General features: G+C 46.4%; 9 protein-coding genes across 9 annotated transcripts; 4 read left to right on the top strand and 5 right to left on the bottom strand.

The window, feature by feature from the left end:
- Positions 1–293: 293 nt before the first annotated feature.
- On the top strand, positions 294–1480 carry GLAREA_02146 (Six-hairpin glycosidase; the record flags this gene model as incomplete). Its single annotated transcript, XM_008089362.1, has 2 exons — positions 294–1285; positions 1351–1480. The coding sequence occupies 2 exons, from the start codon at positions 294–296 to the stop codon at positions 1478–1480; spliced, it is 1122 nt and encodes a 373-aa protein (XP_008087553.1).
- A 962-nt stretch (positions 1481–2442) lies between these two features.
- On the bottom strand, positions 2443–3345 carry GLAREA_02147 (Thioredoxin-like protein; the record flags this gene model as incomplete). The annotated part of the gene is made up of 1 exon (XM_008089363.1): positions 2443–3345. One exon carries the CDS (start codon positions 3343–3345, stop codon positions 2443–2445), a length of 903 nt encoding a protein of 300 aa, XP_008087554.1.
- A 1281-nt stretch (positions 3346–4626) lies between these two features.
- GLAREA_02148 (Thioredoxin-like protein) lies at positions 4627–5190 on the bottom strand (the record flags this gene model as incomplete). The annotated part of the gene is made up of 1 exon (XM_008089364.1): positions 4627–5190. The coding sequence occupies one exon, from the start codon at positions 5188–5190 to the stop codon at positions 4627–4629; it is 564 nt and encodes a 187-aa protein (XP_008087555.1).
- Positions 5191–6650: 1460 nt separating this feature from the next.
- On the top strand, positions 6651–7311 carry GLAREA_02149 (Thioredoxin-like protein; the record flags this gene model as incomplete). The annotated part of the gene is made up of 3 exons (XM_008089365.1): positions 6651–6783; positions 6884–6983; positions 7068–7311. The coding sequence occupies 3 exons, from the start codon at positions 6651–6653 to the stop codon at positions 7309–7311; spliced, it is 477 nt and encodes a 158-aa protein (XP_008087556.1).
- A 488-nt stretch (positions 7312–7799) lies between these two features.
- GLAREA_02150 (uncharacterized protein) lies at positions 7800–9389 on the bottom strand (the record flags this gene model as incomplete). The annotated part of the gene is made up of 2 exons (XM_008089366.1): positions 7800–8853; positions 8905–9389. The coding sequence occupies 2 exons, from the start codon at positions 9387–9389 to the stop codon at positions 7800–7802; spliced, it is 1539 nt and encodes a 512-aa protein (XP_008087557.1).
- Positions 9390–13103: 3714 nt separating this feature from the next.
- Positions 13104–15072, bottom strand: GLAREA_02151 (uncharacterized protein; the record flags this gene model as incomplete). Its single annotated transcript, XM_008089367.1, has 3 exons — positions 13104–14448; positions 14495–14702; positions 14760–15072. 3 exons carry the CDS (start codon positions 15070–15072, stop codon positions 13104–13106), a joined length of 1866 nt encoding a protein of 621 aa, XP_008087558.1.
- A 3359-nt stretch (positions 15073–18431) lies between these two features.
- GLAREA_02152 (uncharacterized protein) lies at positions 18432–20264 on the top strand (the record flags this gene model as incomplete). The annotated part of the gene is made up of 1 exon (XM_008089368.1): positions 18432–20264. The coding sequence occupies one exon, from the start codon at positions 18432–18434 to the stop codon at positions 20262–20264; it is 1833 nt and encodes a 610-aa protein (XP_008087559.1).
- A 648-nt stretch (positions 20265–20912) lies between these two features.
- Positions 20913–21926, top strand: GLAREA_02153 (uncharacterized protein; the record flags this gene model as incomplete). The annotated part of the gene is made up of 1 exon (XM_008089369.1): positions 20913–21926. The coding sequence occupies one exon, from the start codon at positions 20913–20915 to the stop codon at positions 21924–21926; it is 1014 nt and encodes a 337-aa protein (XP_008087560.1).
- A 617-nt stretch (positions 21927–22543) lies between these two features.
- On the bottom strand, positions 22544–23568 carry GLAREA_02154 (NAD(P)-binding Rossmann-fold containing protein; the record flags this gene model as incomplete). The annotated part of the gene is made up of 3 exons (XM_008089370.1): positions 22544–22980; positions 23028–23202; positions 23260–23568. 3 exons carry the CDS (start codon positions 23566–23568, stop codon positions 22544–22546), a joined length of 921 nt encoding a protein of 306 aa, XP_008087561.1.
- Between the last annotated feature and the right edge of the window lie 357 nt (positions 23569–23925).

The following is a 23925-nucleotide window of genomic DNA, read 5'->3' on the forward strand; positions in this document are numbered from 1 at the left end:
TGGCATGGACCCGGTGGTGTTCTTGGATGTGATTCTCGCGGCTAGATGGAAGGTGTCTGCGTGGTATTGCCAAGATGCCTGTCCACTTTCTCGACGCCAACCATTCGGTGGCTCGGTGCATCGCCCAGCGCGCAAAGGTCCACGAATCGGAAGCAGAGGGGAAGTGAAAAAGATCTTGGACATTCTTGAGCTCGGTGCATAGTCAAGCGAGTATTTTTATCTCCTGGATATACATAACTCGAAGCTTCGTGGTTGCTGATTGTGCAAAAAGCAATAAATCAAAATCAATCAATATGCCGCCAGTCGCTTATGAAGTTGCCTCCGCCGACGTCCACAAGGCCACCAAATCACTGATTCATGGTCTTGTAAATATCAAGGACGAAACGGGCGAGTTCTTGCTCAAGCTCGAAGATGGACGCGTGATTGATACCAAAGGATGGCAGGGTTGGGAATGGACTCATGGAATAGGTCTGTATGGATTGTGGAAATACCACATACTTACTGGATCTGCCGAGCCTCTGACCATCATTGAGGAGTGGTTTGCGAAACGCTTTGAAGAAGGCGGAACCACCAAAAACATCAATACTGTGGCATCGATGCTCACTTTGGCATTCGTGTACGAAAAATATGGAAACCAGACATACCTTCCATGGCTGGAGAGTTGGGCGGAATGGGTCATGTATGAGCTTCCTCGGACGAAATACGGTGGTCTTTCCCATATGACATATAACTCCAAGAACAGCGAGGAGCTCTGGGATGATACCCTCATGATGTCGGTGTTGCCTTTGGTCAAAATCGGTCTGATTCTCAATCGACCGCATTATGTCGAAGAGGGCAAACGACAATTCCTCCTCCATATCAAGTATCTGGTAGATACCAAGAGTGGGCTTTTCTACCATGGATGGACATTCGCAGACGGCGGTCATAACTTCGCGAAAGCTTTATGGGCACGAGGAAACTCGTGGCTGACCATTGCGATTCCTGAACTGATCGACTATCTCAACCTACCTGCCAATGATGCTTTCCGGGTTCATCTCCTCGACACCTTCGAAGCCCAATGCCGCGCCCTTCTCACGTACCAAGAGGAGAATGGACTCTGGAGAACACTGATCGATGTGCCACAATCCGAAGGGTCGTATCTCGAGAGTTCTGCAACTGCAGGATTCGCGTACGGAATGCTGAAAGGCCTGCGTATGCGATATATCCAGGGCAATGAATTCAGGGATTCGGCTGTGAAAGCTATCAAGGCAACTCTAGGAAAGGTTAGCCAGACTGGAGAGCTGGAGTAAGTCAAACAATTCATACCTGTTAATCTGAGGCCAGAGCTTATTGCTAATTCGCACCTTGCAGTGATACATCATTCGGCACTGGTATGGGCCATGACCTCCAGCACTACAAAGACATCGCAATCACAAGTATGCCGTACGGACAGGCGATGGCGATTATGGCATTTGGCGAGTTCCTTCGTGTGTATATATAACGCAAGAAAATAGAATTAAACTCAAAATAAAATCTGTGTAACAAATTGTTGTGATTCGTTGGACGTTACGGGTATCATTTTTTAATTGAGCGCGATGCGATCATGCGAAGGACTATGGTTGGAAAACAAGTGACCACACACCACTGTCGAACTTGGCCATCAAACCCCATGTTCCTAAACTAATAGGATCCGACCGCAAATCTGTATCGAAGTATATAAAGAGTTTAGGAAGCAGACGAATGCTTGTGTTGCAAAAATCCAGCTGAGTGTGGTGACGGAATCACATCCGGATGAATGATTCTCCTTGCCGGTCCAGTCTGCTCTTGAACGCCAACGCGTCTTCCTCGTTCGGACCTTTATTCTCATTTCCACTTTCTCTCTACAGTTCCACCATATACTTAAACGAAACATACCGTATTTCACTTTGGAAATTGGTCTTCATTTCTTCCATTTCAAGAATATATGCATTCCATTTCCTGAGTTTTTCTTTTACTAGTCTTTCTATATGACAGCTGTGCAGGAAGCTCCTACTTCCAGAGTCTAAAGGCTCTCCTGCAGTCTGTGAGATGATTACTTTGTTTCGTCCGACGAGTTTCAAAAGTCTTCTTTGGAGATATGTTAAGAGTACGAGGAGATTTGAAGTCAATGCTCCTTCTTCTCGTGCTTGAAAACATGGTACACCATTTATTTGGTGACTTCTTGTAGTTTGCTGTGTCACTATCGTTGCATTCGGATTTAATGCGTCAGATTCTGTGTTTCGTGGTTGTTTGCTAGGAATTCAATTTTAGTTTCACATATTTGGTCGGGTCTTTTATGTATTAAGCTTTTTTTTTGTTGTTTTATTGTTTCGATTTGTCGGTCATTGCAAAATTGTACTATGGCTGGGCTGCAGCAATTTGGAGTCGGCTGGCAGATTTCCCCAAACTGGCCATCTAAGGCCTAGCTTGGTGGTCATCGAAAGCTTACCATGGTGTCTTGAATGGATTACTGTCAAGATCATTTGCGTGCTCACCATAGACACCACCTCCAGCATGAAGAGACATCGCATCGTAAAACTCGTCTACGAAACGGAAATCAACATCTGGCTGCTTCTTCCCCTTGACATAGAATTGAAAATGCGGGGCGTGATCCACCTCGCAATGATTGAACATGTCGTTGTCGCGGTCGACCTCATACTGGAGGAACTTGGCGGGTGTTGGGCATTTATTCTTGGCCTCGTTGAATGCTGGCATCATGATGTCTGTATTCTTGTTGTGAAGTCTATAGAAAAAGACGACGACGAGATCACTAGAAGCAATTACTCGATCGAATTGAGCTCTTGCAGCAGCAGCCTTGGCCATATCCGGGTCTTCTTCACTGTCAGATTCTCTTGAAGGGCTACCTCTTGATGAGCTGTCTCTTGGACCTCTATTTGCATGAGCGTATGGAACGGCAGCCGCAGTCAAATGTCTCTTGAACTTTCGCACATCGTCCTTGCTTTCGCCACTCAATTCGCCTCCTGCATAAATTCGAACAGATGGCACTGACGGTTGATCGTGGTATTCAAAGAAACCCTTGTGGTGATTGACGTCCCATCTGTAGGTTTTAACTGGCGCGCCGCAATTGTTAACCACCTCTTCTACTTCACGAAGATACTCATTGGAGACATCGCTCGTTTTGTCAAGGTATAGTGATACTACTATTTCGTAGGTAGTAAGGTCCTTCTCAAATGTGTCTGCGTGTCTAGAGCGCTGTGGCTTTTCCTCGTACTCACTTTCATATTCCTCATCACCTAAAGCACCAGCTGCTTCCAATCTGGCATAGGTTTCAGCCCATTCTTTGCGTGCCGCGGCAGACATCCAAGCAGGAGGTTCGTTTTGAGACATCTTGAAAGTTGCTTAGTTTGCTTTTGGAGTTGATGTATCTGTTGGTTTGTTTTGTATCGATGATCAAGATGATCTGGATTGATGATGAGGAAAATACTCCCATCAAGAGGACATATGCTTTATAATTCCAGACCCTCGAGTTGTCCTCGATTTGTTTTCGAGGCTGGAAATATCTTTGCATTGTTCTGATTAGCCAAGGTGCTGTTCCAGCGTTCTTTGAAAGGGAGCATTGCAAGCCCAATAGCACAATGGAGAATGCTGAAAGGATAGACGCCACTGTTGTGGAAGGACCCATTCAAAGCCCTTGTTGTTGACAAAGAGCAACGCAGCCCTCACTTCTCAAAGGACAAATAAAGTTGTCCTTTAGTGCAGATTTCGAGACTCGAATTGCCGAGTAATAGACAATTCTGCGTCCCACCAGTGTGCTGCTAGTTTAACGGGTGATTCGTTTATATGCAAAAGAACGAGTTCTACCTAAAAAGCTGTATTTACTTATTACAAATATTTTTGAGTAAGTATAGGATGTTGCCTCTATTGGGAAGGGGAAGTATACCTGTTAGGAAAAAAAATGTTAGAGAGCGGGTTTATGGCGTTGATACTGTTGGGGGCGTGTCCCGTCGGTCTTGCAATGCAGTGATGTCCTATCACATTCTGACTTGTGCTATCTTCTAAGATAGGTCGAGTTTTAGTTTTAATTTCAATGGAATTTACATGTGGTTTCGTCACTTTGCTCTCAACCTTATGGAGCAAAGAGTTCCGGCTTCATCAGGCACTTTTGCATTTTCCAACATCTGCAAAGCGCCCGATAACGAGAGGCATAATTTTGGCGTTGTTGTCACATGTTTCTTTAATTTTAGTTGTAGTCTTCATAAATTTGTGGTTGACTTATCTGTGGTCTCATTGAATCTGACGTAATATTCTCATATTCTCACATTGGATGGTTGGAAGGATAGATGAGATCAAAATAATTGTTCGTAATAGCGCTTGAGTTGGTTTCTCTTTTGTTCATGCAGTCTTAAAATTTAGACTGTCATTCCCCAAGATAATTTCAGTTTGCTAGGCCAGACATATTGCCTCACTCACTCTGGTACAACGTGTCTAAAAACTCTAATTTCAGGGTAGGAGATTGATTTCGATTTTTTTATTTTTGTTACTATTTTCTTTTGACAATTTTTATTCATTTCCGGGAAACATTTGAGGGAAAAATACGATGATATACATGACAAACAGTCGATAAGTAGGTGTTCTGAAATCCGAGACAGCGAGCCATTACGACTTCCACTATTTTCTGTTGATTTTAGGATCTAACGGTCCACCTTTCTCGACAGCATTGAGATCCCAAGCAGCGCAATACTCTCGGGTGTTACACCAGTCAGGATAGTCACCTTTGCAATAATGCGTAGGAGCCAGAGCCTCAGCGAATTGAGAAAGAATAGCCTTCTCAAATTCCTTGACGTTGCCCCCCTCATGGGCCCCGACTATGTCGCCTCGTTTGAAGAACATGACAGTAGGAACCGTCTTGATCTTAAAGTAATCGAACATGTAATCATGTACTCCCTTTTTGAAAACAACATACTTGGACGTCGGAATCCTCTGAAAAACAGCATTCTCAGCAATGACAGCGCTACTCTGGGCCATCTCTAAGAAACTCCCCAACATGCCCTCCGACGCATCATTACCCTCCTCATAGCACAACACGCCAACACACTCAGTCCCGCCACACACCCTCCTAAACGTGCCGAGCCCAAACTCCCCCGGCGCAATCGGCGTCGTCAAAGCCGCCTTCCTCATCGCCAAAAGCAACTTACTAGACACATCCGTCCCCGCAAAGTACTTCTGCGCCATCGTCACGAGTCCAGACAAGTTCGTGCCCACATGCATGTCTTTCTGCACACCGTTCACGAAGATGAGAACGGCGGGCAAGAAGGGGATGGCGTAGTGCTCGAAGACGTCGATTTGGCGCTCGGCTTGATGAAGGTTACGGAGGAGGGGGAGTGTTCGATTAGTTCGTCGAGAACGGGCATGATGGTTTTGCAGCCGGGGTTGCTAGGGGTGTGGCAGATTAGGAAGACGAGGGGGTGGGAGGCGATGGTGGAGCGGATGGTGGGGAGTTGGCTTGTTTGAGCCATGATGATGGTTTGTTGGAGGTGGTTTGGTTTTGGTGTGATGTTGACGTTTGTGTGATGTTGTATTTGTGGTGATTTTGGATTTTGGAAGTTTGGAATCTGGTTCAATTGGAATGACCTGTTTGTTGTGAGGAATTGTGATCTGGGGAGTTCCACCCCATCATAAATAAGAAAAATGTCGTGAAGATTGTATTCTGTTCTTTTTCTTCTGTTTACTTGTCTTTTGTAACACCGACTTTGACGGAGCAGGTAGCAAAGAATGATTTCTTCCTGTACATATTTTTCTTTGTCACGCATTTTTCACTCCTATTAGCATCGAACAGATTCCTTGTTGTCTCACACCGTCAGAGAAATTTCGTCGGTTTACTGTTTCGGATTAGACTACGGATTGATCTAGGTTCGTATAGACTTTGAGAGGTGATGAACTAGCAGATCGGGTGGCCATTTCAGTTACATTGTCGCTTGTTTCGTCGTTAATACTTTTTCTTAGATATCTCGACAAACCCAACTGTAATCTATAAAGAATCTTTTGTCGTGGTGGAAAAACTTAGAGATCTTAGTAGCTGTATTTCTTGTAAAAGATTACTTATCTTTATAGTTAGATGTAGTTTCACTTGAGGACGTTCGGGATAATTTTTACGACTACTTCTAATAGTCACCTTCCAAGTCTCATCTTACGTGAAGACAATTGTTTCGCAATTAATAATAAATATCAATTTCAACCTCGAGTTGGTTTTGAGATTGGCTCTATACCATACCGTATCAATTGTAAATCGCACAAAAAAGCCACTTTACGACGACATTCCGGTTTTGAAAAGGAGAACTGTGGTCTATCTAATTTGAATTTCAAACCCCTAAAACATCCTTTCCACAATCAAATACACTTATCAATCCTAAAATAGCCCATTTCAATTCTTCCAAATACCTCCCACTCCACTCCTCTCCGAACCAATATTTGAAATACCATTGTCCAATAACCGAGCCTGCCGAAGACGGTGGTGGGGCCACTGACGCACGCGGTGGTGGGGGTTGAGGGGTAGCTTTGGACCTACATATACTGGTTTCCCCTGGAGTGAAATGCAATATATCTTGCATATACTTTTCTGAAGCTCATATATTTATTTCATACTTTGAAACTTTAGAGTTGAATCAGGATATTGCAATTTTTCAGACGCCAAAATGACGATCAAAGTTGGAGATTCAATCCCCTCCATCGAGGCGCTCCAAGAGAGTAAACCTGGAAATGGAGTTGATTTGAAGAAGGAGATTGGAAGTGGTGATGCGGTTATTGTTGGTGTTCCGGCTGCTTTCAGTGAGTTTGATTTCCTGTTGCAATTGAGACAAGGTTGAGGGAGGGGAGAATCGGGAAGGGCAGGGGAAGATGTAATGGTGTGATTGCTGACGAACATCAGGTCCAACATGTTCAGACTCCCATATCCCAGGCTACATAAACCACTCCAAGATCAAGGACGTTGGTAAAGTCTTCGTTATCTCCGTTAACGATCCTTTCGTGTATGTGGTCGTCCTTTCCATTCCCCTTTCCCTCTCCTCCATCTTTCCTTCCCTTCCCTCTCCCTTCCTAACTAACATCCCCAGCATGTCCGCCTGGGGCTCCTCCCTCACAAAACAATTCGGCGACTCACCAATCCGCTTCCTCGCCGACCCAGCCGGAAAGTTCACGCGCGAGATCGGTCTTGAATTCGAGTCTGCGGCGATGCTGGGCACGAACAGAAGTAAGCGATATGCGATCGTGGTTAAGGGTGGGAAGGTCGAGAAGGTTGAGGTTGAACCGGATAATGTCGGTGCGGTGGTTAGTGTTGCGGAGAAGATTCTGGGATAGGTTTAGAATATAGAGAAGGGGAGAGGGATTGGGTATAGATTGGTTGGATATAGATGAATAGAAGAAATGTTCGATCCGATTTTGATGTTTTTATGGATTCGGTATAGCATCTCACAGCGTAACTCGATTTGGCAATAACCTCTCTCGCAGAGGATAAATTAAAAGGCGGAACCTCCCTACTATTCCGAATACGTATACTATACTCTTGAATAGGTAAGTAGTTTAGATTGTGATCTCGGTGTAGACAAAATTAAAAATGTTATATTTACTTATAATTATTGAGGAATTACTGTGAATTTTGTCAATTGTTCAGAAGCAAATATCGCATCTCGAATACCCCTTAATCGTTCACCCACGACACGCCTCCCCCTTTCGTAAGCGAACTACCTTAGCGGGCGGCGACAAAATGTCTTCATCATAGGTCAAGTTGAACCATACTATCTCAGCTATAACAAAACTCGACATCCCACCAAGATCTCCTCAACCCATCAATCATCAATAAGCGACCTACTCCCACTACTAGAACTATCATCACTATCACTCTCATCCAACCTTTCCACATCAAAATACCACTCCGCATCCCTCAAAGCCCTTCCCCTATCCTCCACATTCACACCATCATAGAGACTCGTCACGCCCGCCAAAAACCCATTAACCACATCCTCGACCTCCCGCGACGACAGCTTGAACTCCAAGCTCCCACACTTGGGCTCCGTGTCCGCTATATACCCTTTTCCAAACTTCTTCGACTGCTTCCACGCAGGCGGAGGAGGAGGCGGAGGCCCAACCCCACGTCCCGGTTGTTGGAGGGATAGAATGATGACATATTCCACCTCCTTTTCCTTCTTCGGTTTCTTGAACAGGCCTCGGAATCCCCCCACAGGGCTTGAGCGCGGAGGAAGCAGGACGCGCGGGATAACAGCATGGATTTCCCATTTATCCGCCATGTAAACATGGCTCGTGATCTTAGTCTTGATTATATCGCCTACAGCCGTCGTTACGTAGGGCGGGAGTGTCAGCAGATCATCTACGCCTGGGAGAGTTCTCGTGTTGACGCGCATGAACTCTGCGATTTGGGGCTTGGAAGCGGGGAGTCTGGCGATGTGGTAGGATGTGTTGACGTGGGTTTCGTTGCTGTGGAATGGGAGGATGGAGATGGTTTTGGTGACGGACCTTTGGGATATGTGGTGCTTTGTGAGACGGTAGATTTCGTAATCTTTTGGTGGTTGTGGTGGTGGCCATACTGGAGTGCTGGCTACCACAGGTGCTGGAATTGGAGGCTTCTTGATTGAATTTGTGCTGCTGAGTTTCAAGTCATCCAGAGAACCAGAGAGTGTCGCAGTCTCAGAGCCTTCATTCGCTTCAATGTTTTGTTTTGCTTGCTCAGAGATTTGAGTCGCATTCAAAACCTCTTCAGTATCGCCAGTAAGCCTGAAAGCCATAAGAGAACCAAGCTCGCATTTTCGAAGCTCTGTCAAGATCTTGGGCATGAAGTCCTTGCAACTTCGAAGTGTAGCTTTCTCTGCAATAGTAAGATCTCTTCTATTCACGCATGTCAGTTAACGTTCAGCATTGTAACTAAGTATAACTTACCCTTGTGCAGTCTTCTGAACAATAACCAAAGAAACAAGCTGACTCAACATCCAAGCCTTCCCGAAACACCCCTCAACCCTCTCCTCAACAACACTCCAATCCCCCTTCTTCAACTCCAACGCCCACAACACCCTCTCTCTCAATCCACTAGACGGCTTCCACAAAATCCCCCCCTTCACCCCAAAACTCTGTTTTCCACACTTATACAAATCGATAATCTCCAACGCCAGCTTCAGATCACTGAAACACTCTCTAACCTGCGCAACCACAGGATCGAACGTCGTTTGGAAGCTCGGTTTGAAATACTCGTGGTGTATGTTCATCCGTTTCCCGGATTCCATGAAGAGGGATGTGCATGTTGAGATTGCCTCGACGAGGTCGTAGAGGTCGGCTGCGGGGTCTGTACGTGCGAAGAGGGATGTGACGAGGGTGTTGCCTAGGTCGGCGGTTGAGAAGAGGAAGGTGCCGGGTTGGGGGGTTGTCATTTTGATGGTGGTTTGGATGTGAAAGTGGATAAGGCTGTATAGAAGAGGGGTTCTAGGCGGTGCTTATATATTTGAGGTCAAAATTTACGGACTCGTGGTGTCGTATTGGGGGCTGTTGGGATTCAAGGCTGAGTCTAGGCAGAAGGCGGGGTGGTGCATGATGCATCGTGACACCACAGTTCTATTGGATGAGCATGGAAAATAAAGCGATAAGAACTGATAAGTCTCTTCTTTGGTATCGGTAGGTCAATATTCAATTTCGTTATCAACAAAATTGACGAAGTAGTGCTACGCCAGCTGAAATATGTAGGATGTCCCTCATGATTCGCTTAATTATTCCAATCTGAAGCCAGCACTAGTGCCAGCATATCCAGATCCAGAATCATGGGATGCAAACGGGTCTTATGAGCCTAAAGTGCAAAACGAATACCATCTGAATAGACTATTGCTTTCTTAGCCTTACAAATGATATCTCTAAATAGTCGAAGTCATTGCGTTGACTTTGCAAATTACCTTTCAACTCGAACCAGTCAAGGGATTTCAATCTCGTAATCCAAACTCACATTCTAGGTCACGAAATATCGCGATACTCATCTGAGATTCTCTAATTAATGAAGATCCGAAAGAAATTCAAGAAATCATTCCTCTAACATCCAAATATTGTCACTCAATATATCAGCGACCTGCCCATAGTCTTGGACTGAACAAGTCGACTGCGAGTAGAGCTTAAAGATTCTTATTTACTTAAATGAATAGAAGAATTATGTGATAATGTGCCAAGTTAATACACTAAATAACGATATTTCGTCTACTACTCTTAAGTAAATATAGTTTTTCGACTACTACTTATTTTGTCTACCGCGACATAGGCTAGAGATTACAGTCAAGAAATATATAATACTATGCCAACTTAATACACTAAATAACGATATTTCGTCCACTAATCTAAGTAAATATAGTGTTTCGACTACGATCCAGGTTTTCTACCACGAGTTGGGCGAGGAAACATAATCAAGAGAGACTTACGGATATATTAATGTGCCAAGGGTCTAGGAACACTATAGAAATAAAGATCTAGAGTACGTAAGTAGATAACAATGAAACTATTAGCGTAAAGAAGATGGAATTCTGGACGAGGTCGGAAAGTTTGAATGGCGTGGATCTGCAATATAATATCACGATCAAACCTCATATTTCAATGTTTCAAGTACTAAGAGACTTTTTATTACGTTATATAAACAACAAATCAAGACCATTCACCGATGGGTTGAGCGATGAGCTGGGTAACGGGTAGCCTGGGATTGGAGTTACTCCTCTCGCTTTATCGACCTCTTGTATCGTGACGGTCACGTCTTCGAAACTTCCTTGTCTCCAAAAAAGGACTTTTGGCGCCGTGAATGGCGTTTAGTTAACCATAATTTCCCTGATCGTTCTGCTGCTACGAGTTATTCCGAACCCATTGGAAATTCGGGTCGTAATTCTTGCCTTGGCATCCCAATGGGCTGGGATTCTGGTAACTGTTTCCTGGCCGTTGGAATCCGTTCTGCTGATTTTCCTGGTACGGTTGGCTTTGGTTGTTTGTGTTTTGGGGAGCCGCCGGTGGATCTCTGACTTTCAATCTAGCCATAGCTGAGGCCATCACGTTACATACACGACAAATCAACATCGTTTTTTCTCGTTTGTTCTCTCCGGCCTTCCTTTGTGTCTTGTAGCTGCTGAACCATGCAGACTTTCCATGGTTCCGCACCTAAGGTAAGGCGGTTGTTTTTTGAAAATCAGATCCATACGTTGCCGCAACCTCGAGGGTCTTGATCTTCCTAATAACAATACTCATCTTTTCTTTTAATTCATCCTCCTCGAAGTCCCTTTGGGCCTTCTTCCTGTTCTTTTCCAAGGTTTGTAACGTAGCTTTGTATCGATATATTATCTTTTCCGCGTATTATTAAACAGCTTTTTCGAATTTATCTAGCGTTAAGTCGGGATAATGTCACCTTTTGTTCCACCGTGTCTTGTGCCTTTGTTACTTTTTTGTTAGCCCGTCCTTCGCCTTGGATGACACTTTGGTCTGTTCTGGGTGGTCGTTCTCCTCATCCTTATCTTCTGGGCCTAGGAATTTATTCTCATATCTAAGTGTAATAGCTTTTTGATCAGTGGATCAGCTACTTCATCCTCTAAATACAATCAACAAACGTTCAAATACATCATTAACTACTAGGTCAACAATATCCACGTCATTGAAGTTAGGTAGGGCAAATCGTATCCATTTAAGTATGCATTCGAGATATTAACCAATGAATTCTTACTGTAGAAAACAGCACCAGAAACTTTGTCCATCAAGGTCCCAAAATCTAGAATCTCTTGTATAACCTCACTGACTTCCCATTACTGACACATCATTCCCACCCTCGCCTCTTTCCAAATCTCACAGTACGTCAACTGACTACCTGCAACCCCCCCCCCGCCCGCCCGCCCGCGGCCCTCCCCAAAATCTCTTTCTAAACCTCACAGTAAGTCAATTAACCCCCAACAACCCCAACCCCTTAACTCCCCTTATGAACAACCGATTCTAAACACACGGATCAAGTTGACAGAAGACAATATCTCCTGACTAACAACAGCTAATCCACACTCACCAACCCCCTTCCTACAACCCCCCAATCAAAACGACGAAATATCTCTTATCCCCTCCTCCATTCCCAGTAGCCCCCCTCTATAACACAACACCCAACAAACCCCCCCGCTTCCCACTCAAACCACACCCACAATTCCATCCCAAGTTTCCAACCAACAAGCAAACTTACCACCGAAACATCGATCTACCCCCCCCGCTCCGTCAAAACCTCTCTTCTCTATGACAAACTTTTAACCCTCTTCCTCCCCCCAATCCACCCACAGAAATCGTACGTCGAATCCTCATCAACCAACCATTGAAAACCCAGCAACCCACGTCCCAGCCAACTCACAACCGGAACATCTCATCAAACCATCAAGAGAAATCATAAAGTTAACTCTGAACAATCTTTCAAGAATCTGATTTAATTAAAAAATACCGACGGAATGGCAGTCATGTTAAGTTAACCCGCTAAATAAACGATATCAATCAAGAAAATCTTCTCTTTCGACCACCCCTCTTTGTCCTCCACGAGAAAGAGTTTGATGTGGTGAAATACGCACAATGGAAACGACATTCCAAGCCCGTGATTATGTATTTCGGTTGTCCAGTCCATCTCGTGGAGGACAAAAATAAGTTGTCAGTCACCTACCCATAATAAGGCGACTTCGAATAGCGCTTAAAAGGCTTTGTTTATTCAAAATGTATAGACAGAATATGTGATAGCGTGCCAGGTCAATTTACGATATTTCGTCGATTATTTTGAGGAAGTATCGTGTTTCGACTGCCACTTATTTTGCCCTCAGCGAGTCCATCTATGTCTAGCAGATGCCAGACGAGACTCAACTGGTCCGGGATGGGATGGTGGAAGGTTAGTACTTGATAGTAGGGTGGTCGGTCAATGCGACAACACTTTAAGAATGTAGCATGTTAATGATGTGATTCTGATCTACATCTCTACAATAATCCGTTTCCAAACCTCCATCTCATATCAATACAACCCACCTCTGTCCCCCTTTCTACTCAAACACCCACATCCTATATTGGATATCCATCCCATTCAAACAAGCAAAAAACGCCAATTCCCAATAACACAAACCCGTCTAGCAAAAGATCTTATAAATCCTCTTCCACTTTGGCATCTGCGCCTTCTCCACCCGGTCCGCCTCAATAATAGCCGCCAGATCCAGATCCCTGCGTCCGGTATCCACATCCATCATACTCGTCTTCATAAACGGCGTTTTATACCAGAGCTTATACGGGACGTAAAACGCAATAACGACCGGAGCAGCGAGATACGCGAGGAAGAAATCCTGCGCGATGTCACTTGCGGAAAGTTCGCCGTAGCCGACTGGCCAGGCGGCAGTCCAGAATTGAGCGACGAGAACGAGACAGTTGAGGATGAAGCCGATCCAGGAGCCGATGACGCCGACTTGGGAGCGGAAGGCGAGTTCGTTGAGGGAGTGGCCTTGGGCTTTCCAGCCGGCGCGGAAGCGGATGTGGGCGAGGCAGATGGAGGCCCAGGTGAAGATGGAGGAGAGACCCGAGAGGGAGTAGAGCCAGTTGAGAGCTGTGGCGGCGGTGTCTGGGCCACCGGCTACGACGTAGCAGAGGAGACCGAGGACGGAGGCGAAGATGATGGCTACGAGGGGACGGCCCTGTCGATCGATGTAGCCGAAGATCTTTGGTGCTTGATTCATTTCTGCGAGTGCTGCGAGAGTACGGGAAGATCCGTAGATGGAGGAGTTTCCGACTGATAGGACGGCAATGAGAATTACCACGTTGAAGACTGAAGGTAGTCCGGAGATTCCAGCGTTGTTGATGGCGATAACGAATGGAGAGGCCTTGGCATCAGTGGAACTGGCACCAAGAAGACGACCATCACCGTATGGAATCAAAACGCTGACGATCGTGAGACTGACCATATAAAATAGACAGATCCTCCAGAACACTTGTTTTATAGCTGTAGGAAGAGATTTCCTTGGGTTATCTGCTTCAGCGGCTGCTAGACCGACCAACTCAGTCCCGGCAAAGGAGAAGGCGGCGGTGACAAAGACACCACAAAGGCCCTTGAAGCCGTTGTGGAACGAGCCGGACGCGATGGAACCAGGAGCCTGACCACCGACAGTGTATCCAGCATAATCTGGAGCAACGGTGTTGGGGTACCAGTATCTTGCTCCAATGTAACCGCCGTTGGGACCACCACCGCAGTTCAGAATAATACCGAGGATAATGAAACCAATGACCGCAACAACCTTGATAATGGCAAAGACGAATTCGGCCTCACCGTATCCGCGAACACCAAAGAAGTTGATAGAGACAATGACAATCAAGAATATTGTTACCCAGGCTGCGGAGTTTGTGTCTTGTGCGCCAGGCCAGAAGTCTAAAGTGATCGATGCGGCGACGATTTCAAGAGGTAGAACTACGAGCCATTGAATAGCATAACTAGAATGGTCAGATTTGCAAAGCCAAGGTAATTGGGGAAACTCACTTCCATCCCATAGCAAAACCCCATGCTGGGTCGAGAAAACGGGTCGAGTAGGCAGAGAAAGAACCGGCGACAGGGAATGCGACAGCAAGCTCACCAAGAGCCTGGACGGTACAGAACATGAGAATACCGATAATTCCGTATGCGATAATTAACGAAGCTGGACCACCTCCAGCAAGAGCAGCGCCTGAAGTGACAAAAAGACCAGTACCTGAAATATGTTAGCATGACTTTTCGCGCATTCTTGCTTGAGCGCTGCATAACTTACCAATAGAACCTCCAATCGCAATCATCTGCATATGTCTCCCTTTTAATTTCTTCGCAAGACCGCTGTTAGCTGTGCGCTCTGCTGCCGCTGCGTGATCAAAACCGCCATGTCCTCCAACCGGTGCGCCAGTGTGTGGATCGATAGCCTCATTTGGTTTTGATACAATCGCATTCGGATCGCGCTTGAAACTGTCGACGAATCTTCGAGTCCATGGCTCTTTCGTCTCATGTGTATCCGCGAAATGAGGACTGTCGCCATTCGAATATCCGGTACCGCCAACCGCGGACTTCTCCTCGTCGTATTTCTCAGCCATCGCGCAAGACCCCAAGTGATACTGAGTGGTATTCAATAGGTCACAGTCGAAGATATGCGGCCAAGGTTGTCGAGCAGAATGTCAAGACCAACAAGAAATACCCAAGACTGCACGGAAATAATAAGAAATGCCAAAAAGCTTGGGGCGGAGGGGTGGTTATAAAACGTCGACGATCCAACGGCTGAGGTCTTGACATGAATTGACTAGCAATTATCTCCTATCGGAAGGAACGCAGGGTCCCCGATTGAATCTTATCTCCCCCGTCTAGCCAATGTTAGCTGTTAGCGAGCGAAGAGAGGTCTACTCGGTCGATTCGAAGACCCTCCAAAGGACTAAATGAGACCTATCTCGACCACCAAGGTCACACCTTGCCGGTCTGCTCCACCTAAACTTCCTTGCGAACCCCAAGATTTGGTGATGGGGGTTACAAACCGTTCGGCTTGCCACGACTCTGCAAATGAGAATCGTCCTCGATATCTGCAGTATCAGCACTAGTATTAATTCTTACGACATAGTTTTGCCCAGAGACGGTCCATCGCAGGGATAAAGGCGGGGAGTACGCCAGCGGCGCCACCTTGAACGGGTAATGATGTCGCATTGAGTTGGAAATCATGATCGGTCAGGGGCTGTGAGTGGTAGAGAAATTGCTTCTTGACAGATTCTATGCGGTCGATCGTGGAAGCTTTTCAAACAAGCTCCGTCTTTTCGTGTCAGCATGACCTTTGCGTACGAGATTGTTTCAAACATCTCTTCGCTTTTTTGAAGAGCATTTAATTCCTCAACTTGAGATGGGAAAAGCAGACTGGTACTTCATCCCATCCGTCGCCAAGTCTCTCCACCTGAATAAGCGTTTGGATGTGCAAGAGGCGAACGCCTCTGCCGTCGAGTGACACCAATGATGATATTCTGAGACAATCGCATGGGTTTGGTTGGTGTTGGAAGATCCTCCGGCAACAACGGAACGCCCAGGTTGCAACAGTATTGCCCGAAATTGCTTGGCCTTCGGAACGCTGCAGCAGCCCGCAGAAATGAATGATCCACCACGCGACCACATCGAAGAGTCGAATCTTGGATCACGAAATACGAAGTGAAGAGTACAGCTTCACTATCTGCATAAGGAAGGTGTAAATCCCTAAGCATTCGAAGCTGACATCGATAAAATTGAGAGTGCATTTTTTCGAGAATGGTTGATCAATCGGACTGGCTCGCACCTGCATTTGCTAGCCTTCACCGAAAAGGCGTCACTTCCTCCGTACTCCGTCCATGACCCCAACAATCCGACTCGACCATAGCAACCCCTTGGCCGTTGGACAACTCGCGAGATGTATGGACGAGAAATGAGGGGAAGTTGAGTACGATCTCTTATTTTTGGCGCTTGGTCGTCAATCATGGAGGGTTTTCCTTGACATGCTTTCTCCAATATATTCTGGATTGCGCTTTTCCCAGAGATTAAGCTTGCTTGGAAGACGGACAGCTTGAGAGGATAGCAAGAGGTGTTTCGATCCCGATTTTCATACTGTCGCTGCCTTTGCATAGGGTTTCAATGGCTTTTCCCCCATGTCCGCAGAATCCGGGTTGGAACTCGTTGGGCGTCGAGAATGTGTTCGCATCCGAGAACACACCAAACCTAGGGATCTTCATATGCCAAATTCTTCGCTGAGAAGTTCTCCTAAGAACCCGTTGAGGCTGTTTGCCCAGAAGAGCAAATCCTAGAGTTTCCACCGTTTGGAGTACCTGGTTGCGAAAAGTGCATTGGAAGATTTGCAGATTTGTCGGAATCGCCGATTTGACCATTATTCTCACTGAAGAATCCTTGCAGATGTGGAATCAATGACAACTGCCTTGATGAGCAGATGCAGTTCGTCCCATGGTTTGCGAACTCATCTATATCTCTTCTCTGGTTTCGCTTTCGATCCGATGAGGTTGCAAATACCTAGGTAGCCCTCGTTAGGTGGCATTGATCATCGTTAAGACGTCGAAGACTAAGGTACTACCATTATTCTTTATCAGCATAGTTCCGAGCACGAGTGGAAATTACTGGACATAGACTTTGGAGTGTATAGTCTATGCTGCGAACCAATTCGGACGACCGTTTGCGGAAAGAGGGGCGCAGAACTTCGAAGTGGAAGTTGGATATCGAGGATGATACTGTCCATGACAATACCTTATCTTCAAAACGGGTAAAATATATGGCTTGACATCAAATTCCTTTACCATAGGGGACCGAAAGACATAATGCACACCGATATGTGTCTACCATTACAATGCCGCGAAGTTGTAATCGAGCCACCGAGCATTTGAAAGTTCTAGCGTAAGGTGAGCAATGCTTATATTGAGAGAATTGGCAGGTTTGAACCGCTAAATCGCCGTATTTGAAATATACTAGTTGTGGTAATGAATGGCTGTCTATGTCAGAAAAGTCATAGGTGAGAAGATCAAATAGCACTTACTATCCAGATGCCCCCTTCAACCCTGCCCTTCATTGAACTAATTCTTCGAACAGATCTGAGTATGTACCGGCCACCTGCATTTTTATTCTATCTGCGACAGAATGTGCCTGAATGTGTAAATGGCGGCTTTTTTGGGTTCTGTCATGAAAAGCGTCGGGAAGCAGTATCTTAGCCCATCTCCGAAAGCCATTGTACCGCGAAAGTCTCAGCGTAATCCATTTATTGCGATGTTTTCATCTCTTAGCAGTAACGTGGGTTCTGTTCGACCTTTTCGACTCATCACCTCTGCTAGCTTTTCCAGGCCCTCTTCCAGGCGGAAAGAGCCAACACTTCCGCGTTCTCGAAGCAGAGTGCTGTTACTTCGATCCGAAACAGCGAGAAAAGTTGTAGATTTGAACCACAGGCTGAAAGCTTGCGAGATTTCAGCTTACTGAGAAACAAGAGACGATGCCCTTTTGAGTTCAAGAGAATAATATACCCGAGACAATTGCACATTCAAAAAATACAAATGCGGCCTGCATTTTCTCTGTCCTGTTTCTTTAGATTGTGCGATAAATTCGAATGGTTTCTGTGACCTGGATGTTCGCAAATGTGATGGAAACTATATTCTTGGAAGCCTGAAAGCATCACAACAGGAGACTGGTCAACGCGTCGGGGATGAAATTTCATGACGCGACTCGCTCTTCTGGGATGTCCAGATTTGGCAGGAACCTGGAAGATGTTGATTCTTGTGGTCGGAGAAATTAATGAAAATCGAGAGGACCTGATACGGAACGATGTTGATGATTGTAAAATGGACGTCGGGAGATTTCTAATCTCTGTGGAATGAAAACATCTGCGACAAACGGGGCCGGTTTCCGAGGCGCTTCGAGTCGCTCACCGCACTCCGATTATCTTCACCGTTCACACATGCAACAACAGACTTTCGTCAGTTCGACACAAACGTCTTCAAAACTTAACCAGCTTTCTTTCGCTCTCATGCAAGATGCGGTTCGACCAACCGAAGAGGCGTTCCGAGCCATGTACGAGAGAGGTTATCGTACTTGGTCCAATCTTTTCGAATTGGCAATGGAGGACATGAAAGCCTATCCTACCGAACTTATGTTCCAACTTGAGACCGCCTTTCCGCATCATCCTTCCTTTCCTACGAATCTAAACACAGACAAGAGATTTGCAGATACTGTCCTTGTATATGGAACCTCTACGTGGACAACTACACAGCCGCCTTGCACGCTGCCATCATTTGATGAAACATTCTCCATTCCAGTAGCGTCAGGCAGACCTACCAAAATCACGATCTCCGACTTACCGCAGTCAGCCTTTTCATACTCGCGGTTTGCTAATGAAGACGACGACCATACCACGGTTCTCCTACTTGCATGGTCCTATATACTCACTGCTCGCTGGGCTGAGATCATTCCGGGTGCATCTGCTCCGAAGTACAGCGATTTTGAGGCAGCGTGGGCTGGCGAGGACAATTTCGAAACAGGAGGCTCAAAGAAATGCATTGTAGACGTAGGTGATGTTGACAATGATGCTGCGCGGTGGTGGGCAGCTATTCTAGCCCTTGAAGGGGGCTGGGATGCCACTATTCTGAGCAACACAGGTTGCATCCTCCATTCGCCTTGGTCTACCAAACTTGAATCAGAGCACCATTTTCAACTCCTGCGCGGGAAAGGGACTGCAGCTCATCATGATGCCGCTCAATACTTTGCTCCATCGTTCGCCACTGCCTTGCGTTACTTGTCTGCGTACTGCGAATACCATAACGCCTCTGCTCAAAGCCAAACCGCGTTGGCTGCGACATTGATGCTACCAACTGCGAAATTTGGAGGTCGACATGTTCGGCTGCCCATCCCTAACATTCGTCTGAAGCCAACCCCTGAGAAGTTCACAATCAATGTGTTTTCCTGGATGGAGAACGTCAGCCAATTGGACAGGCTCATCACCTTAAGTTGCAACGCGAGGGGGGGTGATGCTATCCTGGGTAGCGTTTTCTATGCATCTGATATTGACTGCAATATCTGCGGAGCATGGCTTCAAGGATCCTTCGCCTTTCTTGACTCCGATGTCGTACTGGATCCACATATCTTACTACGAGTTCTAGTAAAAAGAGATCCTGATGTGGGATTCCTGTGGCTCGGTGCTTTTATCATCGGAGCGCAAGCGTATTTGTTGCGAAAAGCGCAAGGAGCTTCGTGGAAAATCGATCTGAGTACGTCAGCGTGGACTGGGACGTCTATGTCCTTTATTCAGCAGCCTGTCTCAGTATTACCCACTGGAATACAGGAAATCTCGCGTGCTGATGAGTGCCGGCTGCTATACCTGTCGCATGATCCATCATACACGACTCCTCCCCTCTTCCCATTCGCTCCGTTTGGGTCCACAGCGATTCTCGACACCAATATTGAAGTGCGTGAGCATATAAGCTGTGGTCAACCTCATGGTCTCCAATACAAAGGATTGGCGTGGCACTGTCGCGGCAGTAAGCGCACGATGACATCGTTCACACAGATCCCACTGCGTGCAAAAATCGGAAACGCGACGGAAACAGACTTGATTGTCAAATATAACGATCTCGATTACGAAGACGATGACACCTCCATGAGGGGTACGCATCACTTATTCACTTGGCTGCGCGATGTGGACGGTTTTCCCATTGCTGAAAGAGCTATTCGAGAACATGAATGGATAGAAAATCTGGATTCTGATGATGACTATGAGGAACCAAATGACCGGTGATGCTCATTCTACAATAGGAGGTAACCTCCATGGATGGTTACTAAAGACGACGACGAAAAGATCGAACTCTCTTTAATCGTGTTGAGAGCGTTGTCATGTTGAGTGATAGTCCATATTCTGCTTTTGATTTATTCACCTCAGAGCCAGGCACCTCTTCTCTGCATTATATTTTCTGCGCAATTTACCAGTTCTTTACATCAGGTCTCATTCACCGTGTATGCACATAATATAGCTTGGCTCATGTGGCGCAACCTTCAACCTTCGAGAAGTTGAAACTCTACTTCTTCAACGGCGATACCCGACATATCGTCCTCAATTTCAACTCTCCTGATATCCAACGATTGCGACCATCCGACTTTAGTAAGTGTCTTTGTTGATCTCTTGCACGGACCCGATACTCTATGTTTGCAGGCTGCGTGGATTAGAAGTGGCATTCTCGCAAATCTGCGAGACCATCCTCTTTGCATCTTAGCACAACGCTGTTGACCCCCAGACGATCTCTCTCCTCTGGCTGTGTTACAAGCTTCTCTTCTCATTGCTCATCCGTATCTTGGCGTTTAAACACCAGTTAAAATATAACATCGTCAACTTAGGACCATACCAACCAACCAACCACAGCTCCGATTTAACTTGTCCAGACTTCGCACTATGGGTCATCAGGCTAGTTCCCCGAAAGGCGGCGATACCAGCGGATATAGACCAACACCCAGCTCGCAGACTGCGATCAAATACAAGAAACCTTACATACCACAATCTTCGCAGGCGACAAGATTCACTTGCTTCCCAAAGCTTATCCCGGAACTCCGTATTTATATTTGGGAGATCGCCTGCTTCACGACCAGAATCGTCGAGTTGCATGTCACTCCCGCTGGCATAGACGAAGAAAATGCGGAGACCCTGAAAGATGATTATGGCTGCCCATCGCCTGCATACCGCGTCCATACAAGAATGCCGCCTCTTCTCACCTTGTGCAAAGAATCTCACCAAGTGCTTTCCAAATATTACACTCAGCCTTTGGGACACCCTAAAGATGCCAAAAAGAAATTAGTGAGGCTGCAAAACTCATCAATGGATATTGAGCTTTTCGGTCGAATTGACATCAACTGGGCTTCTGATATCCTTTTATTGCCGCACCTAAATCATCTTAAGTCGCGTGGAGTACCCATGAAAATAGTCTTGATGCTAATAAAACTACTTGCAACGAGTTCTGAAAAGAACTTTCGACTAGCATTAGAGATTGCCGGACATCCCACAGAACTTTATTCTCGAAGCTACTGGGAAGGATATGTTGCAATTACTCTGAGCAACTCCATGCAAGGCCGGCTCAATTCTGCTCGCCACATCGAGTTGTTCTTCGTCCCTGTGAACAATAATCATGAGAACGCAGATCGCTGCTTACGCCTTGGAAATGGCGCGGAAGAACTTTTCCATTTTCGCGTATTGGCTTTACGGGGCGAACTCGATCAAATTTATCCTTACATAGCTGAATCATCGGCCAGTGTTCATGAGATGCGGGTGGGTCTAAGTCTAAGAGGCTGTGCTATTACATTTGAGCGCCAGGAAACCCCTGAAAAGCCAACAATCAGCATAACTGGTCTGGAGATTGCGCTGCCGAGGGAAAGCTTTCCGGGAGATGATGGATTCGCAGTTGAGAGTGGATAGACGATTTAGCGGCATGCGCCCAGAGATATATACACGTGGAGGAGCTACCATATTACCACGACATAGGTGGCATGCTTGAGTGCCATGTCAGCCATGTATCTATCAAAGAAATAACCCTCCTAGCTACTATACTAGTCAGTACTGGTTGTCAGTTTTGTTTAGTGGCATAGATGGGAGGCCTTGTGCCTCAATATGAGAGGAGCGTTTGGGAATTTTGGTGGAACTTTGATCTCTAGCATTCAGCTTCTTGTCATGGGATTGGCATAAGCCTTGGATTGGGACTTTTCCTGGACAAAGCACTTATGGAGGGCAAGGGATACCATATTGATACTTTCTCTCAAGATGCAATATTCAAGCAAGATTACATATCATGTCAACAGAAGCCAATATCCCATGATATGAATTCTCAAGCAAATTCTCCGAGCATATCACTGAACAACCCTCTCACACCACTTAAACCCACCCCTCCATACCACCTCAACCTACTCCCTCAACCCCAACCAATGCCGCAAACTCTCCTCAACCTGTTCCTCAAAACTCTTGAAGCTCACCCCAAAAACCTCCTCCGTCCTCCGACAATCCATCTCAAACCTCACACTCCTCACCTCCCCTCCTCACTAAACCACCCCCCTCTCCAACTCCCCCCCAAACTTCGCCCTCACCACTCCCTTAGCAACACTCCACTCCCGCTCCCCCGCCGCAACCAAATACCTCCCCTCTTTAACCTTATCCCCTCCCCCAAAACACCGCCCAACCACCCCCGCCAACTCACCCACATCCACCGTCTGCGGCAGCGTCCGCATGGTCGCCTTTTCCCCGGTCACATACCGAATCAGCGTCCGCACCGTGGTCGCCAGCACGTCGTTGCGGGATTCAGCGAGGTAGTTGGGTCCGAGGACGAGGGAGGGGAGGAGGGAGATTAGGGAGTAGGTCGGTGCGTGGTGGTTGATGTATGATTCGGCGGCGGAGAGGGCGAGGGATTTGGAGGCGCCGTAGGCGAGGAGGGGGTGGGCGTAGGGTCTGTGGGGAGGGTAGAGGGGGATGGGGTCGCTTGCTGTGGGGGGTTAGCTTTGTTTTTGGGGGAGATGGGAAGAGGTTTACCGGTGAATGGTTCGTTTTTTAGAGTTCCGGTTGCGAATTTATCGACGTCTAGCAATGCGCCGATTGAAGAGATAAGGACGATGCGTTTTATACTTGGGATTTTTGAGGCGGCGGATAGGATGTTGGTTGACATTTTCACGGCGGGCTGGATAGTATCGCGTTCGTAGTCGTCGCTCTGGATCATCAGTCTCTTTTCCCCTCCTCCTAAGTTGAATTAAGAGAGGGAACTAACCACATCCATACCCATCGGACTAGCGACATGTGCTATATATTCCACGTCTTCTAATACACCATCAAAAGCGCCTTCTGCGCTTAGATCGGGGATGATTATGAATTCGACGTTTTTCGCCAATTCTTCATTCATTTCACGGTTCGAGTTGAGATTGGAAAGGGGAAGAGAGCGAGCCAAGCCGCGCTGGATCTTGGGGATTTGAGAAGAGGTGCGCAGAATGGCTTTTACGTTGTAGTTTGAGGTGAGGAGGCGGGTGAGGGTTGCGAAGCCTATGAAGCCTGAGGAGCCGGTTAGGAGGACTGTTGGCATATTTTGTGGTTTTGGGAGTGGTGGTGAGGTGGTAATGTGAGTTGTGAGGGTAGGGAATGGTTCTGAGGAAGATGAGGTACTGCTTTGAAGAAATGGTGAAGGTATAGGGATTTTGATCTAAGAATTGACATCTCATATATACATCCTCGCGGCACCTTCGGACTCGGCCATGACAAGTAACCCTCCGAATTTCGCACCCGACAAACCTCTCTCCTATTTCCTATACCGGAAAACGGATAACCATTCTTTTTCCACTACTGCAGAATACTGTCTTCCTCCAATTTGATACAATTGTGATCCTTCATCATTTCAGGACATCGACATTCTCCCGAAGACCGCCGCTCCTATCTTCAAACA

This window comes from Glarea lozoyensis (genome assembly GCF_000409485.1).
Source record: "Glarea lozoyensis ATCC 20868 chromosome Unknown GLAREA7, whole genome shotgun sequence".
In the NCBI taxonomy this organism is placed as follows: domain Eukaryota; kingdom Fungi; phylum Ascomycota; class Leotiomycetes; order Helotiales; family Helotiaceae; genus Glarea; species Glarea lozoyensis.